The sequence below is a fragment of the Pyrus communis genome, chromosome 17, assembly GCF_963583255.1.
Source record: "Pyrus communis chromosome 17, drPyrComm1.1, whole genome shotgun sequence".
NCBI classification, from domain to species: Eukaryota; Viridiplantae; Streptophyta; class Magnoliopsida; order Rosales; family Rosaceae; genus Pyrus; species Pyrus communis.
In genome coordinates this window covers 19,830,845-19,850,095 of record NC_084819.1, presented here as the reverse complement: position 1 = coordinate 19,850,095, position 19,251 = coordinate 19,830,845, and the positions used below count along the sequence as shown (strand labels likewise).

Here is a 19,251-nt window from a genome sequence, read left to right as displayed (position 1 = left end):
CGACCGATGCGTTATATATACTACCAAATTCTGAAGTTCTAAAGCACATGGTTTGGTACGTTGTTAATTAATTATGAATGTGTAAATATTTCAAGATGTTTATCCTTTGGTGAATGAATGTGTAAATGTTTGAAAAAGTAGCACTAAGAAGCAAACGTGACAAAGAAAATGTATCAAACGATAATCTTAATACGTAAGAAATGAAAGCCACAGTGAGAATATGAAAAAAGGTCAACGTCTAACGAATAATATGAATACATCAAACCTTAGCTCCCTAGGATACTTATAATACCTTTTACCCTAGATTTTTGAGGAATACAAATATGAAACGAAGTATGAAAATAACAAAATATCATAAAATTTTCAAGTGCTAATAGGACATCATAATCGAAGGAATTTGGCTTAAAAAGCCCATATTCACAACAACGCAATAGGTTGAACTTATTATACAGTTTTCTTCAAAACAGCGGATCATGAGCCCAATTCGGACAACGAAGCTCAAATTTGCATACTTAGATTTTGCTACTAGATTTTTGCCTTTCATGTTTTATTTTCGATCCACTCCGTCATCAAATTTACATCGCACTTATCCAACTACGATTGGGTTTTTTTTTTTTTTTTTTAGTTTCCTTTTTTTCACGTTGATTCACCATGTTTCTTCCCCTTTGAATGAAGCATATTTTCAACCTGAAAAAGAAGGACACCCTTATTCAAACAGATGTTAATCATGTTATATTACATATTCTAAACTACCATTTGAACGCTAGGACTTAAAATGATACTACCTCGATCCTGATAGATCCAACAAAAGCAGCAAAACAGTGTAAATCCTAAAGAGAATGCCATCAATGTAAAGTATAAAGATGAGTTCAACATAACAGAACATATAGAGATTATGACAGCAGAATAATATTCAATCCACCTCAAACAGCGAAATATAATACATACGCTGTGTACATAACTAGTGGCTAATGCTATAGATTAATACTATTTATTAAGTTTAAATCGTATACTCTATTGATCATTTGTTTTCTTTTAAGTATGTGTCATACTTACTTAACGACGGTGTGCATAACGTAACACTACCAACTAAAAAAACTTACCAACTAGCTTTTTTTTTAGTGTTATTTTTTCTCAAAACTACAGCAATATAAAAAAATGGTCGGTCCACGTACAAGACATCTGTGTTAAGAAGTTGAAAAATATATACATATATTATACTTTGACCAAAAAAATTGTATGAACTTTTTGAGTATTGAAATAGCTAGCTATGATGCCACGACAAACCTTTTGTTTATCTTGTCGGTAACGAAAGGGAAGGTTTGAATGTTAGGTTTATGCATGAACATTAGGTTTGTTACTTCCCCGTGAAGTAGATGAAACAACGGGACCGTTGTTTCCTCAATCCAACAACCACCAAACTAAAGAAAAAAGCGAGATAGAAAAGAATATTGAATGCCATACTTAGCCATTAAGCTCTCTCTCCCTCTCTCTCTCTCTCTCTCTCTCTCTCTCTCTCTCTAAAAGTTTCAACTTAATTATCCACAAATATATAGATATACAAGAGTTTTATGTATATATAGCCGATCAACTTCAATAGCTACGTTGCAATTTCAGCAAGAAAGGAAGCTGAAGAAATATCCATAGGTATTTTTTGATCGAGAGAGAGAGAGAGAGAGAGAGAGAGAGAGAGAGATCAGATCATCATCTCCATCAGAGAGGAATGCCACCACCATGGGGACCGCCGGGAGGAGGGCCAGGAGGTCCGGGAGGGCCGCCGGGCTTTGGTTGCTTAGGTGCCCTCTGTAGCGGTATATGCAGCCTTCTGTCATCTTGGTGAGTTTAGCAGAATGCAAAAATTGTTCATTTACGACTAACATTATATCTGTCTAGTCAGGACCTAAGTATTATCCGTAATATTATCCGAAATGTAGCTTCACCAGCTAGCTGCTTATATTATTGTTTTTAAGTTTTTTCTAACTAACATCATCTTGGCGTGTATTGCTACTGCAGTGCTTATATCTTGTGCTGCTGCTGCTTGTTTGAGAGCTGCTGTGGGCCAGTGTTCGGCGGCGGCCCTGGTGGACCAGGTGGCCCTGGCGGGGGCCCCCCTCGTTGGTGAACATCATCAACTCACTACGTTCCAGGCTTGTTGATCATGTTCCTGTAGCTTTTATCTGTAATTTTTTTCTGTTGAGTTTGACTACATGTTATGTAATAAACAAGTGAGAGAGAGATGTTGCAAATGCTGTGTGCGTTGCAACTTGCTCCTCAATACTCGGTATTCTCCCTTTGAATCGTATTCAATTTTTGTGTTTAATTTCATCAATTTGCAGATTTCCTTCATGTTTCTTACACTTTTGGGCAGAGATAATTGCCCTTCTGCTGCTGCTGCAGCATCATTTCGACCTTCCAACCATACTAAAACAAATAGACGAACACAATATTTCCCATGAACAATGAAAGTTTTCACAATAACAGATCCAATTTGGTTAATCCCTTGAGGTGATCTTAATTTGGTGATGAGAGCGGGTCGAGATAAGTGGCTAGCATCATATTTAGCGTACTAACTGGTTAACGCCTTAAATAATGTTCTTGCAACTTCATACTCGTACTTTTTTTCCGATGATGTTTGTATTTACGACTAAAGTTTGTATTAGAGAGGATTAAATTACATTAAAAACGACGTAAATTTACCCTTAAAACACAATATTAACGAAGAATCATTGACATTTCTCCCTGTACGCTTAACAATACCATGTCTCTTAGAAATATCCTCGAACAACAGTAAAAATACACAGAATGTTACTATTGATTTTCTGTCAAAAATTACACACATGCAAAGTGCATGATAATTTGCAAAACCCATTTTCCGGCCTGTGGACAAAGGCTATCCCTTTCTACCATACAACATTATCAGAAAACACTCGTTCAACATACATCCCGCTTCGTTTAAAGCATACGCTACGAAATTGGACCTACGTACATCACCTGCTCCCTATTCTTCATCTTCTTCATCTTCTTCTTCTTCTTCGGCTTCTCTCAACCACTGAGACGTAAGACACAAAAGATGAAACTGCTGTGAAGCAAGGCTAACATCATACGAAATTTAACTAAAAAATATACACTATTAAGTTCATGCCATCAAATTTTGGTTGCCAGAAATCAACTTTTTCTTTTTCATTCAATAAATTAACCCGAATTGTAAACCATTCTCTTATGTTGAATGTATACAGACATAACAGAGACTTTTATGTCAAATTTCGACGTATTTCATTTAAAAATGCTCAGCCACTGGCGCGAATTTGCAAAACTGATAGAATAAATAATTGCACCTAGTGAAATGGCAGCATGCGTGAGTTATATTATATAATGATTATTAATCATCGCGTAAGGTAATAGAACAGAAATCAAATAATGGTACTTACTTGAATAAAGGCCGCTGATTGCTTGACATAAACTCTATCTGTTTCCTCCGCATTTTTCTTTTCAGCATCCCACCTCATAATAGCTTCTTCTTGTATAAATTCTAATTCGTACAGTTGATGCAATATCTGGAAAAGAAAAATATAACAGTCAGAAAATAAATTAAACTGATCAAAATTGCAAACGAAATTAAGGATAATAAAAGGGGCTAAGTTACAACAAATATCTCATTAAACTTTGGCAAGCGTTTATTCAAAAATGTTTCTGAGATGGCTTTATCCATAGCTTTTCATTGCTTAAGAAAGAAAGCCTGGCAAAAGCACTTGGCAGAAGCATATAGTACTTAGTTTATTATCATGTGTAGGAAGACGTACCTTGTCAAACACAGGAGAGAATTCCTTAAAGGACTCACACATTTCTTCAAATCTAAGTATCACTTCAATCTGGAAGTTGAAAAATACTCAGCACAAAACACTAACCAAAATAAGCATCGCAATTCTGTAAAGGTAAAATTAGCAACCCAGTTTCTACAGGAATAATCAGCATAGCATTAACAACCGTCAAAACGAAGGGATCATGGTGTCCAGCAGTTACTCGAAAAAGTGAACATAAAATTTACTTATTGGACTTAATATGCTTTATAAAGGATAGGATATTTGACCTACTCGTGGTTCAAGTCAAATGGAAACAAAGGTTAATATGATTGCACAGGGAACACACACACTACCGTCAAAGCTTAAGAAAGTAAATGAATAGTGCAGATATAAAAATGAAATCAGCACGTCTGCAGAAGCTAGAAGGGAGAGGGAACTAATCTCACTTGTGCAAGAGACCATTGTAGAGTTTAATGGTTGAAGAAGTGAATACAAGCATGAAAGAAAAGGATTCAATTACAAACCTCCTCGTCTATTTCTGCTAGGTAAGACTTCAGCATTTTTTTCCATTTTGCAAATATGTTAACAGTAGCTTGAACCAATTCACCTAAGAAAGGAATTGAACAAGATTTAGTTAAGACCGTATGTCAAGAAGCAAGACAAACAACGTTAGTAATATGAAAATAGCACTCACACTGCAGCTGAGCAAAAATTACAATGTAATTGTTCAATTAAGATATGGATGCTGTAAAGCAAACTTAGAAAACCTTGACCACTTCATGTATGCATGCCTTACCCCCAATGTAATCTTAACTTACAGATAGAGACAAACCCTTCCAAAACCCAAACCACCCACCTTTTCTTTGGCACCTCATTGAATTATTCCTTTTTACTTTTCCAGAGAATGCCAATTGTTAAACATGGAAATAGAAGCATATTTCTCAAAGTATGTTAATACAAGTTTCCAATCATAAAGAAGTTTATTTGAATGAAAAGTTGGGAAGATAATAGCAAGTTCGGGAAAAGCTACCTGGTGAACCATGTGGAGTTTCTAATGCCAATTTCATCATTGAATAAAATAAAGCTCCAGCACAGTCCGCAGCCACCTTGTTGTATGACAGCCTGCAATGGACAAAAAAGTGGCAAGCATCAATAACAAAAGCATACATACTAACGCATTACAAAATATGGATAAAAGATCATGCAAGAATTGAAGAAATTAACAAAAGCAAGTAATCATGAGTGGTTTAATAAATAAAATAATAAAATAATAAAAAATCAATATAAGTTAGCACCGTTTCATCAGATACGTGTTTGTGCCTACAACTTGAAATATTAAGAGAGAATGACCATTTTGCATACCTTCAGAAAATGTAAAAATAAGAGGTGCAATAACAAGGAAAAGAGTAACTGATAGAGTTCTATTGGGAAAACCGAAGGAATACCTCAGTGAATTCACTTCTAATATGACGTGGTCTACTTGTATGTTTTCATGCACAGCTCTTAGAAAGGTTGCTTCAACCTGCAGATGACAATGAAATTGTTGAGGATTGGTTTTAACTTTGTATGTGTGTATTTACCATCAGCATTCTAATTGACAATGTTCACCTCTCTCTCAAAGTAGGCAGAATCATCTCGAAACTCTCCATCATCACCTTCAGAATCATTAGAATCAGGTTTTAACTCTCCTGAAGGTGGGAGGGAGCTGCCATCTTGAGCATGCTCCAAATCATCATCTGCAGCATCTATTGCCTCCAAAAGTTTGTCAGCAGGAATGGGAGCAACTGAATGCCTCCACTCCTCATCGTGGCCTCCTTCACAAATTGACCAAACATAACCAGCCCCACCAGTACCAAGCTGACCGACAATAACAACTGTTATCAGAGAATGTCAAGATAAATGCAGCAGTACAGTCCACAACATATAAAAAATTGCAAGTGAGACAATATTCTCATTATTTACAAGAGGGAAATATGGAACTAAAACAATGCTGTAGCTCATCATTGCATATATAAGAGAAACGTACAAGTTTCTTTACATAGCAAAAAAAGGAATGGGTGTTGTTCAAAGTCAAAGCAAACAGTGGTCATTGATTTATTTTCAAATGCTCTTTCAAGTCAACGATTCTCCCCCCTCCCCCTGTTAGTGTTTGAATTCAAACCATACTCACACTTGGAGGCATCCCTATCTGAGGGTCATTTAAACACTAATGAGGAGAAAAAATGTACACCCTTCCCCCTTCTCACCCACATTTACCTATAAATTGGAGGGACCATGCTGTGAGCAAGCTAAATCGTAACTAATTTATAGACATAAATCCACACATAGTCGTCTTTCAGTCTAGATTTCAAGGGATTGTGTCATCCAATGCTATGTCTGAGTGAAGTATAATAATCAAACACCCATAATATTAATGCTAGTCTGAGCAATTTTTTTTTTTTAATTTTTTGTCTTAAATCTTCAAAACCCAAGTATCTACTCTTAACGAGCCGTTCACCAAAGCTTTAGTACACTTAGCCGTTCACCAAAGCTTTAGTGCACTTACTGTACAATTTTTGCATTTACAGAGAATACAAGACAACACAGTATCAAACTACATAGCTAACCTCAGATTTGGGCCAACATTGTGTCTCCATTCGTTGGTTCGTTGTTTCCTCATTTAGTTTATCCACAGCAGGTGTGATAGCTGCAGGTAACCACATGACAAGGATAAATATCAATGAGAAAGATTACACCTCTTACTATTAATAACTAGTATAAACAAAAGGAATTAAATGAGGTTAAAAATACTGAACAGCTGTCCCTAACAAAGTTTGCAATATCCACTACTACATCCAGACAAACAAAGCTGACAATCACTACTAATTTCATCAAATAGACAATTAACAAGTATAAATTCATTGCATTCTGGATGACATGAGACATTTATTACGAAGTTATGGAAATCAATAACCATTGTCATCCACAAAATAAAACAAAGAATCCAGTAAATCATCCTACTCCAACAAATTTACTGCCTAATTATCTGTAGTATCTAAAGAGCAGCAATATGACTAATAAAAAGCAGATGCCTTAAAAGTCTCACACATGGCTAAGGCCATTCTTTTGCACATAACAGAACTCAACAAGACCAAACATGAAGCTTAGGAACAAAATTTCATAGCATTACATGACATTTCTGCAATCCCGCTGCTATTGTCAGCGTACTCCAGCTCATCGTCACTATCTAGCTTAGTTGGCTGCTGCAGTCGAGATACCTTTGAGTATGAAGGGACAATAAATTTTTGTCCTATAACAACCTGAAGGTAAAGAGTGTAAAAGCACATTAAGATCGATAAGACATCAGAAAACCACAAGCAAAATGTATGTATTTGGCTCATACAAATCCAGACAAAAAGGAAAGATCAATTGCAAAGACAAACTAAATTTGAGCAGGCAAAGGTTCACATTTCCTTCTAAGAAAATATCAAGCATGACATCAAAATAACAGTAAAAGAGAGAAATACAGGTGTTTCTCAGGACGAAATGGCAAATACACTGCAAACTGAAAATGCTATTTAAACATGGAGTTTGCAAACGATTACAAGGCACAATTTTAACATCAAGGGAATATAAGTTATGAATCTTTTGATTTCAGAACTTAATTTTAACATCAACAGATTTTAAAGATCTTATCAGCACTAGAATACAAGTCCAAATGAATTTATAACGCTGTAAAAAGATTCTGACTATATATGTGGGCCAGTAAACTGCTTACTATCTGTATTGTACAATATTGTACAATTTTCTTCAGTTTTTTCTTTTTGAGCATTATATAGACAAGAAAGAAGAACTAACATTTGACAGTTTGAAATAGTGCTATAACAGGATTAAAGGCACATACCTTGAAAGACAAAACTACACCAGGTTCCAAAACTGCTCCAGACTTCATTATCACTCCATCACATACAATAGCATGCCTCAGCTTGCAGCCATCTTCAATGGTGGCATTATCCCATATATAGGAGCCTTCTATTGAGACATTTGATCCAATAGAGCACCCTTCCCCAATAACAGAATTTGTAATTTTGGTGTTGTTCCCAATCTTGGTGCCACTCCCAATGACCGTAAAAGGCCCAATCTGTGCAGAGCGTGATAGCCCTATGTCTGAAGAGAAGCTAGTTTATCAAATCACACATAATAAGATAAAAAAAATAGCAAACCGGTTAAGTTTAAAATTAGCAGACAACCATTTCAGGAGCAACCAGGCATGCTATTACTATGTTTACAGAGCAGATCACCCAACAAATTTCCAAAATTTTATTAAATGCTACTAACTATTGGATAAACAGCAAGTGAATGCTAACTTTAGTACGTAAAGGCCACATTATTCCAGCAGTTGAGTAAGGGATTTTTTTTTCTAAGTTCACTGTTTATAATTAGAAGTCAAGTATTAGTTTAACTTAAGTCACAATATATCTATGCATGCAAGGACCTTAGGAAATAAAGTCAACATACTTTATAAGCATTGGCCTTCATAAAGTCTCTTGATGTTATAATTATACCAAATACTAGGTGATCAAATCTTACTTTCGATAGGGAAGGGCAGATCGTAAAGGTAGGAAAGGATGACATATAGCATTTATGATGCGAATTTGAAGAATTGGCACAAAGAACAATTATCCAACAAATGACTTTATGAAGACAGCCAACATGATAGTGAAAAATCACTCGGAAGTTGGAACCAAACCACGGTTTTAGAATATTGGTTAGATGTGATAGAACACAATCATTTAAAAAAATAAAACAGGCGGTACACTAAATATCTAAAAGAAGATTCATCAAGACGTCCACAGTTAGCAACCCCTCCCCCTGCCCCTAAGCACCCCTCCCCCTGCCCCTAAGCACCCCCCCCCCTCCCAAAACAAAACAAACAAAACAAAACCAAAAGGGTGCAGTTTGTGTAAAGCAAAGGAGGAGAGTGTTAACCACATTTTTCTTCATTGTTCTTACACGATTCAACTGTGGTGGAAATTGTTTCAGGAGGTTAGAGTTAGTTGGGTCATTCCAAAGGGTTGTTTCGAGCTTCTAAGCACTAATTTTGAGGCTCTAGGAATTGGGAGGAAAGCTAAAGCTTTGTGGGGTTGTCTGGTGTCGGCAGTTTTTTGGAACATTTGGCTGGAGCGTAACAAAAGAATTTTTTAGGATTATACTGGTGTGGGGGTAGCAGATCTATGGGGAAGAGTAAGATATTGGGCAGCCTTCTGGGCTTCAGTTTCAAATGATTTTAAGAATTACTCTCTTTCTCACATACTGTGGGATATGTTAGCAGTTGTAAAGTGATTTTGGTTGAGGTTGTCCTACTTGTAATCAGATCCTCTGGAGAGATTTTCTTGTTCTGTTCTTGGTGGATTTCTTATCCACTTCTGTGTATTACACTTTTCTTTTTTAATAAACTGTTATAGTTTCTTCTCAAAAAAAAAATACATAAATAATTATACGTGATTTATATGTCACATATCAATAAACAGAACATTACCTGATGCTCGATACATCCCCTGTCTTTCCAGTTTTATTGAAGAATTCCCAAAAAACTTCACATCTGGCACCAATGGGTAAGTCCATCTCTGAATTATGTCCTTACTAACTGTATCGTAGCTTCGGAAGTTGTCAATTCTAGCCGCATAACTCGAGTGAATTTCATGAGTGAATATTTTGTAACCCATAATCTGAATGGATAGATGGTTCCCTTAGAAGAATTGCAAGGTAAACTATAAACACAGAATAAACAAAGAGATGTCCAATACAAGACATACATCATCAAGAAGCAATCCCTTCAAAAAGTGACGACGTAGATGTTGATAATCAAAATTGTCTGTGAAAAGGCTGAGGACTTCAGGAGAGCATATGTCAATATGGCAATCCTGCAGATTTTAACAATAAAAAGTTGGTGGAACAGTTGTTGGAATAGATTCACACCATACAAACACAATAAAAATGTGAATGGTAATTCTGCAAAATAGATTCACACCAGGGGCATCATCAGCCACATTGCCCCAAGAAGATACAACAGCCTTTTGATAATATGAGACCCATGCCATAAACCCATTTCTACCCCAAGAGAATTCAAAAAATCTATCAACTGTGAGTCCCTAAATAACAGGAAAGAATTTTTTTCCCTTAACTTCAAGAGTAGTGAGAAACATGAAATCCAAAACTAAAACTACAGATCACTACAGATTCTAATAAGCGTTATACTGAATATAATATCCTAATACAGGTGAACTGATGAATCAAATAAACCTACAGGTGTGATTCAAGGTTCAGTTCCATTAATTACAGAAGCAATCAGGGTCAATCTTGAATCATGGACAAGGCTACTTTGCTTCATCTCATTTGGTAATGCTTGGGAAGAATTAGCAAAGAGATTTTGCAAACTAAAGGGTCCTAAATTTCTAAATTAGGAGTCTTTTCAAATCTCTTTTGTTTTCATATTCACACAAATTCCATGTCAGATACCAACTTTTTATTATGGTTATTTATTTTACTGGGTAAGTACAAATGGAGACCTAATAGAGTAATCGAACATCCACAAGATCCTTCAACAGGCACATTACAATGAAAGACCCCACCAGATGACAGTAAAACAACTAAGATTTATTGAGGATCACTACAAAAAGATCAAGTAGACTTTCTACAGAGATTAATAAACAGCCACAAAATTTCAAGGCAGGGCTGAGATGTTACCTGTTTATCATTGTGTAAAGTAATTGTAGGGTTCTCAGCGATCAACAACTTATCGAGATATATAGATACGTTTGTATCGTCTGCCTTGTCCTCATAATATAAAAGCTGCTTTGTATTAGGATCTGTTGCCATAAACAGCTCATCAGTGCCAAGTCGAGATTGATGAGTGATCTGAGAAGGCTTTGACCGTTTTATAACTATTGTCATCACAGCATTACTATCTTTTTTTCTTCTCTCTTTATGTTCTTGAAGCACCAGAGTAAGTGACATGTTGCTCACAGTGTCCCCACTAATTAGGACAAAATCTCCATGTATCTGTAGAGGAAAGAGGGAAAATAATAAAAATTCTAGTGTACAAAAAATGTTGCAACTGTAAAGATTCAGGATATGTTTAAATTAACCTCACTAAAAAATAAATAGTTACAGGAGTAGCGGCAAAAGGGGGAACGAACACCCTACAAATCTCAGATTCTATTACATTATCCAAAAATTTCGGAGAAAGTAGAGTAACTCTAGTACAAGTTAACCATATTAAGAATTAGTGACCTGATGTGATAATGTCATTTGGAATAAAGGGGGAAAGTCTTCTATTTGTGATGAAATAAAATATCTTGAGTATAGAGGCAGAGCCTTGTATTATGTCATGTACCATCGACCCAGTTCAAATGGGATTCCTACTTTTCAAAATCACAAACATCATGCCTCTATTGATCTTATCTCAAAATGAAGAATATAGATACAAGTCTAAGTATATTTGGAAACATAGAGAAAACAAAACACAATAAGGTTAAGATATGAACATACCACATTGCGCTCATATATCAAGCGCAGAGCATCTCCAGCACTAACAGAATTATGTGACTCAATCGTTGTGACTGTGAAGTTTGGTTGAGCAAACCACTCTGAACTCTCCAAATAATCAATCACTTGCTTAGAATGAGCACAACAAAAAACAAAAACCTCCTCGACGCCAGCTGATTCAAGCCATGCTAAGGTGTAATTGATCATCGGGACATTTACCAACGGCAACAGCACCTTCATCAGAACAAAAGAAAAAAGCAGTAAACATGACAATGCACATAGAATACTTGTATTCATAGCTTTCTTGCGCATACAGATGTCACTACCTATAAGATCATCTCCACACAAAATATTCAAACAAAAAACTTCTTAATACCTTCTTCATTTTCTAGTTTCACCGTCAAGTGTTAGCGTTCAACAAGAGCAGTCGAAAACATGTTAAAAGTTTTAAGCCAGCAGCCTAGTAGCAGAAACAGTGATCAACATTCCCTAAGCTCAATTAAACCAATTAACCATTATACTAACCCAATTAGCCACGATAATATCTGTTTAGTTGCAAATTTCCAAAACTATCATCGAAAACCAATAAAAAAAAAAAAGATCGAAACTTCGCAAATTTTCCGAAAGCCCTTGTTTGCATTCCTCTAAAACTGCATTATAAACTATTTGAATTGCATTTACATATATACATTCATGTAAATATATACACACAAATGTCAAAACACATACATACATATATATAAATCATATGATATACGCGCGCGCGCGCGCACACACATATATATATATATATAATGCATGCATACAGATACAAAGAGAGAGAAAGATATATACTTTGGGGCGTTCGAGTGTGATGGGTCGGAATTTGGTGGTGAAACTATCAGCTAAGAGGATGGCCTGCAAGGGGACACGTGCCAGTTCCTCAGGGTCCTCTGAAACCCTAGATGCACCTTTTTTCGGTGCGCCCATTGTCGTCGTCTTCCCCGGATGAACTCCGATGAATTAATCGAACGACAGAGAATTGTAAGCTGTCAATGTAGAAAAACCCTAATTAAAAAACCCACTGTGCAAACAGAGAGAGTGAGAGAAGCAATATTCGACTGTGGATTGGGGGGTGCGGTTCCTATGCGCTGACGGCGTACGCCGTGAGATTGTTTTACCCAATAATAAGAGGCCACGTGGCCGTCGTTTTATTATACTTTGACGAAGGTACAAATTGACGGTCGAAAAACTGGGAAAAGGATTCTCGCCGGATTTTTTTTCCTAGAGATCTTAGGGATTTCGTAATCGTGATTGTTTATCGTATATCGTACGACTATAAATCATTTCAAAATTTAAAATTTAAAATTAAATATAAATAATACCTAATAAAAACTGATCGCACGATGTATGATGAATGATCATGATAACGGAATCCCTATGATCCTTAAGAAAAGGATCCTCTTCTGAAAAAATTGCTTTTATACAATACAAAAATGCTTAGTTAGTTGCATGCCAAACAACAAACTACTTCTTCATTGATAAAAACAAAAAAACAAAAAACAAACAAACTACTTCCTCACATAAGCTTTACTGAAAAGTACTACAAACAAAAAACGTTTGTGAGTAAAAACGCTTTATAAAGTAGCACATTCAAACAAACCCTAAATAAACCAGAGTAATTATCGAAACTATTTTTGGGCTTTGGTTATTTAGTGCGTTCTTCGGGCCAGAACGACCCGTCTCGAGCAATCACGGGCATACATTGTATGAAGAAAAAACAAAATAAATCTTGAATGATTTTTATTTATTTTTGTTCAGGTTTGTTTTAACTTTTAATCACATCCTACATTTTGTTGACAAGCAGTGCTATCCACACATCCGTTTTTACTTCTTATACATGTTTTTTTATATTTTTTTATTTATTCGATCCGACGGTCAAAAATTAAGACGAATGTGTAAAAAGTGTGTGGATAACACACCCTTTTCTTAATTCCACCCCCACATACTTTAATATACTATGCATTACCTTTTTAATTAAAATTGAACTAAGGTCCACTCATCATATGACACTGACTATGTGACCACAAACATAAAGATTGAACCTCTTGTATGGTTTCACACAATTAGGGATGGGCAACGGTTATGGTGGGTGGGTAACCGCGATTATTTACCCATAACCATTTAAGCTTTTACCCACATAACCGTTTACCCGTTGAGTATTTACATAAACGGGTATACCCATACCCATACCCATAACCGTTTATAAACAGTTAACCATACCCATTTACCCATAACCACGTACTTGTTTACTTTTTTTTTTTTTTACCCGTCTACCTATTTTTTTAACAACTTGAAAATTAAAAAGAAATTTGTCATAATTTTCTTTTTTCTAACTATTAAATTCTGTTATAAGTACATTTAACATGTATTTTTATATTAACAGCAATATTATTTATGAATATATGCGATGTATCCCAATGATTTGACGGTCAATCTATTACAAGAATCATGCATGGTTGTAGGTTAATTAATATTCTTGTATACATATATATATATATATATATATATATATATATATATAAGTACGCAACAGTCTGCTAATAGACTAATTTTATAAATATTTGGATTTTTATTTAGAAACATATGTTCATCGATCCAAGCCATTTAATCGATTTCTAATTTTGGGGTCAAATATTTATTGAAAACTCGAGGCCAATTAAATATATATATAGGTACGCATCATCTAATAATAACATGTTTCTAAATGCTGAAGGTAATCATTATCTTGAATTAGTTAAAACTCCAAAAGACTCCAAAACAAAACTGTCGAACACTAATGCTTTAGCATATTCAATCATATATATTAAATATTAGCCCGTTTTATCAACTATATTTTTCTCCCAAGTGAGGCATAAATATATATATATATATGGCCCTTTATAAGCAAATATATCTCGGGATACTAAACATAGATAGAATTTTTTTATTTATTTATTTATTTATTTATTTTATTTTAGTTTTACATATATTAAAATAAACGGTTAAATGGGTACCCGTTTATAACCGCGGGTAATACCCATAACCGTCCATTTAAATTTCACGGATAAACAGTTATATCCATAAACATTTATTTATCTAAACGGTTACCCATAACCGTAACCGTCAAATTTAAATGGGCGGATAACTGCGGTTATCCATAACCAATGGGTATTTGGCCATCCTTAGTGAGGATCCTCCTGACCAAGCTCATTGGGCCGTTGAAATTTTATCCAACAACTACAATTATTATAACTTTTAGATGGCCCCTCTGTTTGTAGTCATTGGATAAAATTTCAACTGCATGATGGGCTTGGTCAAGAGGATCCTCACCTTTTGCTCATGAGAGGATCCTGATCCGCATGTTTTGATATGGGTATAGTGTATTGCACAGTCATAGGTAGGGTCTAATAAGTAGAGCAATTAAAGTGCCCATAATTGAAAACAAAATCGCACCAACTATCGTTGAATGTTTTATCATGACTCTTCCAGAATTAACATGAAACTTTAAGTTACACATCAAATCTCATCATTTCATAAAAAACTCTTATTTTTTTAGTATAAAATATATCGTTGTATTAAAAATAAAATAAAAAGTTACTCATCAAATCTCGTCGTTTCATCAAAAACTCTATCCGACTCCTGTTTTGAATTTTCCTCGCAATTCCTGCAGATTAGTATCCAAATTTGAATTTGAATTCGCATGAAGCTATGAGAACTACAAGTAATTTTACAGGTTTTCGTTGAGTCGTTTACAATAGTAAGCTTCATTTTTGCTGGTATTTGTTACATGATTATAGTCTACATGATTCGCAAGCATTATACATTGATTGTCTTATGTAAGTAATTGTTCAAGAGGCTTTTTGACATTGATTGTGTTAGCTTCGGGGGCTTTTAACATTACCAAGATGGAAGACTACATCTTACTGTTAGAATCATGTAAACTTACTTATTCCATCATGATAGGTAGTTACAATACGATAAGTAGTTTAGCTTGTACAAGTACTTATATGGCAGGTAGTTCAGACTGTCAAATTACTTATATAATAGGTAGTTTAGATTATAAAAGATCAGTTGAAATCTAAGTTTATGCCGACTAGTATTATAGTATGATAGGTAGTTTAGCTTGTACAAGTACTTATATGACATGTAGTTTAGACTGTAAAGGTACTTATATGATAGGTAGTTTAGATTGTAAAATATCAGCTGAAATCTGGGTTTATGCCGACTAATACGGTACCTAAGTTGAAAAAATAAATAGAAAAATAATATAACTAATAGGGAGGCCCCCCCCAAGAGATTTATAGGCGTCCGAAATTTTGGAAATATCATAAATTAATTTAAAAAAATATGTGGTGCGAATAGAATGACTCTAACTTTGGCTTATAACACACAGTTTTTTGTGAAAAAAAAATTTTGAAATTTTTAGCTTTAAGTAATATTTTGCTCTGGAGTTAAGGAAAATATTGCAAAACCTTTGGATGTGATCCTACGGATTATTAGGTCCTGAAACTATTTTTTATTGATTCTTAAAGTAAAAAAATAGAAAAATATCTTTAAATTTAGGTTTTAAATCATTGATTACAAGTATTTAAAAATGAATTAAAATATATTTTGCATGGAAAAAATATATTTTGAAAAACATGAATATGATAGTTTGTTGTTATGGTAAGAGAAATAAAAGAAACATTAACAAAATAAAAAATAAAAAATAAAAACTGAAAAAAAAAATTGAAAAGGCATGGATCGATATGAAGGTAGCGACTTTTGGTCGCATTAGTCGTTACCTTTTTAGCGATTATCCATCAGGAGAATAGATGGCAAAGTACCGATCGTATCATTTTTTTTTTTTCTTTTTTTGCTTTTTCCATTGAATAGTTATAATAGAGTAAAATAGTAATCACAATGCAACGTATCAACCTAACAACAAAAAGTGCTGACACATGAAGTCCTATTCATGGACCTAAATAAAAAATAACTAAAAATTGGGCTAATCTAATTGTTAGGCCATAAAATTGGGAAAAGAATCATTTCCTAATCTCTTCCACCAAATCCACCCAATCACCTAATTCGGACCCTTAAAATTTAGTCCAACAGTTAAAGTTATTATAACTTTTAAAGGGGCCCCTCTGCTTGTAACCGTTGGATCAAATTTTAAGAGTCTTGATTGATTGATTGGGTGGATTTGGTGAAAGGGATTCAGAGATGATTTCTTTCCATAAAATTTGACCTATTTCAAGTTAGTTTATTTACACATAATAGATTTGTAAGGAAGAAGTTAATTTAAACCTCATATTAATGGAACTCTTTTTGTCAACTATAAGAGGGTGAAAAAACATTTTTGTCTTCTATCACAAAATAAAATTATGGACAATAAAGTAATTTACACAAACTAAATTTTACAATTATTTTTAAAAGCATCATCTACATGTAATCCTAACAAATCACCTACAAGAACTCTGGATTTTTACGTGTGTATTGTTTTATGAAACTTCTATGGCATTAATTTTCAAAACTTTAAGTTCGAGTTTAAGTACAAACTCTAGGTTCATTATACCTGCAAACAAACACAATATACATACGTAGTGAACGGGAATAGCTTCGGGACCTATGTATGAAAAGAATGAGTGACAACCCAAAATATAGGGCTGTCGTGACTTGCAGGCGGTGGTTTTTGGGTTGCTGGGCAACAAATGAGAAGTAATGATTTATGTTGTGAAATTGGTGTGAATGCCCACATATAGAAAACAACCACATATGGCTAAGGGTGGAAAGTGGAAGAATAGAAGTCAAAATTATATTGTTTAAATAATAGAAGTTTGGTTTTTATTGTTTTGATGTGTAATCCTTTTACATGCATTAAAAGAAACGTATGCTTGTATCGTATGGGTAGTACAAAAAGATGAAAAGTAGAAAGTAATAATCAGGTTTTCCTCATTTGTCCATTTCTACATTCATTTCTCTTATCTGATACTAGTGAAGAAAATAAACAGAATAATACATGGTTCTCGTTTTACTCCAATCTCTAACAACTCTGATAATATATATAGGTACGCATCATCTGATAATAACATGTTTCTAAATACTCAAGGTAATCATTATCTTGAATTGGTCAAAACTCCGAAAGACTCCAAAACAAAATTGTCGAACACTCTAATGCTTTAGCACATTCAATCATATATATTAAAGATTAGGTCGTTCTATCAACTTTATATTTCTCTCAAGCGAGGCATAAATATATATATGTATATATATATATATATATATATATATATATTATGGCCCTTTATAACCAAATATATCTCGGGATACTAAACCTAGTTAGAAACTAATTTTTTTTTTTTTTTTTAGTTTTACATATATTAAAATAAACGGTTAAATGGGTACCCGTTTATAACCGCGGATAATACCCATAACCATCCATTTAAATTTCACGGGTAAATACCTGTTTATTTATTTAAACGGTTACCCATAACCGTAACTGTCAAATTTAAATGGGTAGATAACTGCGGTTACCCATAACTAATGGATGTTTGCCCATCCCTACACACAATCGTGTATATGGTCACACTCTTGTTTTAGTTTGGGAAGTGTTATTGGTACTCTAAATTTTTTATTATACACTTCTCACAAATGCATTTTTCTTTCTTAATATAGAAAGTTTGGAGTGTAGAATGAGATTTTTGGAGTGCTAATAACAATTCCTTTTAGTTTTACTTATGTACATATGTGTCGTGTGAAATTAATGATTTAAAACCTAAATTTAAAGATATTCTCATATTTTCAACTTTAAAAATCAATAAAAAAAATAGTTTTAGGAAAAGAAATTCAATGGAAAAAGAAAAAGAAAAAAAGGAGGGGTAAAAATGTTACGATCGGTACTTTTCTTCCTATGGTCCTTGAAGGGAGTTGCTAGTTATCTAGCGATCATATAGAAGTACGATCGCTAGCTAATTAGCAATTTAACTTCCATAATGTCGCTAATTTCATACCGATCCCCCTCTTTTCAATTTTTTTATTTTTTTTATTTCTCTTACCATAACTACAAACCATCATATTCATGTTCTTCAAAATATATTTTCCCATGCTAAATCTATTATAATTAATATTTAAACAATTGAAATGAATGATTTAAAACCTAAATTTAAAGATATTCTCATATTTTCAACTTTAAAAATCAATAAAAAATAGTTTTAGGAAAAAAAATTCAATGGAAAAAGAAAAAGAAAAAAAATGAGGGGTAAAAATGTTACGATCGGTACTTTTCTTCCTATTTTCCTTGAAGGGAGTTTTAAATCATTAATTTCAATTGTTTAAATATTAATTATAATAGATTTAGCATGGGAAAATATATTTTGAAGAACATAAATATGATAGTTTGTAGTTATGGTAAGAGAAATAAAAAAAATAAAAAAATTGAAAAGAGGGATTGGTATGAAATTAGCGACATTATTTGAGTTAAATTGCTAGTTAGCTAGCGATCATACTTCTATATGATCGCCAGATTACTAGCAACTCCCTTCAAGGACAATAGGAAGAAAAGTACCGATCGTAACATTTTTACCCCTCCTTTTTTTCTTTTTCTTTTTCCATTGAATTTCTTTTCCTAAAACTATTTTTATTGATTTTTAAAGTTGAAAATATGAGAATATCTTTAAATTTAGGTTTTAAATCATTAATTTCAATTGTTTAAATATTAATTATAATAGATTTAGCATGGGAAAATATATTTTGAAGAACATGAATATGATAGTTTGTAGTTACGGTAAGAGAAATAAAAAGAATAAAAAAATTGAAAAGAGAGGGATCGGTAAAAAATTAGCGACATCATGTGAGTTAAATTGCTAGTTAGGTAGCGATCGTACTTCTACATGATCGCTACATTACTAGCAATTCCCTTCAAGGA

General features: G+C 33.8%; 1 protein-coding gene and 1 long non-coding RNA gene across 2 annotated transcripts; one reads left to right on the top strand and one right to left on the bottom strand.

Moving 5' to 3' along the window:
* The first annotated feature begins 1,420 nt into the window (after nt 1-1,420).
* Nucleotides 1,421-2,350, top strand: LOC137722451 (uncharacterized). The gene is made up of 2 exons (XR_011066763.1): nt 1,421-1,836; nt 2,014-2,350. It is a non-coding gene; the product is annotated as an uncharacterized lncRNA (long non-coding RNA).
* Nucleotides 2,351-2,714: 364 nt separating this feature from the next.
* LOC137722450 (uncharacterized) lies at nt 2,715-12,417 on the bottom strand. The gene is made up of 15 exons (XM_068461455.1): nt 12,162-12,417; nt 11,331-11,561; nt 10,527-10,841; nt 9,596-9,703; nt 9,319-9,508; nt 7,684-7,946; nt 6,970-7,099; nt 6,407-6,486; nt 5,409-5,657; nt 5,246-5,322; nt 4,831-4,922; nt 4,325-4,407; nt 3,801-3,869; nt 3,429-3,554; nt 2,715-3,049 (listed from the first exon to the last, which is right to left on the bottom strand). Exons 1-15 carry the CDS (start codon nt 12,294-12,296, stop codon nt 2,999-3,001), a joined length of 2,199 nt encoding a protein of 732 aa, XP_068317556.1. The 5' UTR covers nt 12,297-12,417; the 3' UTR covers nt 2,715-2,998.
* Nucleotides 12,418-19,251: the final 6,834 nt, after the last annotated feature.

What these genes read in the sequence shown, in the direction of transcription:
- LOC137722450 (XM_068461455.1), bottom strand. Translation starts at nt 12,296, where the DNA reads ATGGGCGCACCGAAAAAAGGTGCATCTAGGGTTTCAGAGGACCCTGAG. An exon ending in CTTTACACAATGATAAACAG is followed by an intron (nt 9,704 to 10,526) that starts GTAACATCTCAG and finishes TAAAATCTGCAG; the next exon opens with GATTGCCATATTGACATATG. An exon ending in AATCAGCGGCCTTTATTCAA is followed by an intron (nt 3,050 to 3,428) that starts GTAAGTACCATT and finishes CTTACGTCTCAG; the next exon opens with TGGTTGAGAGAAGCCGAAGA.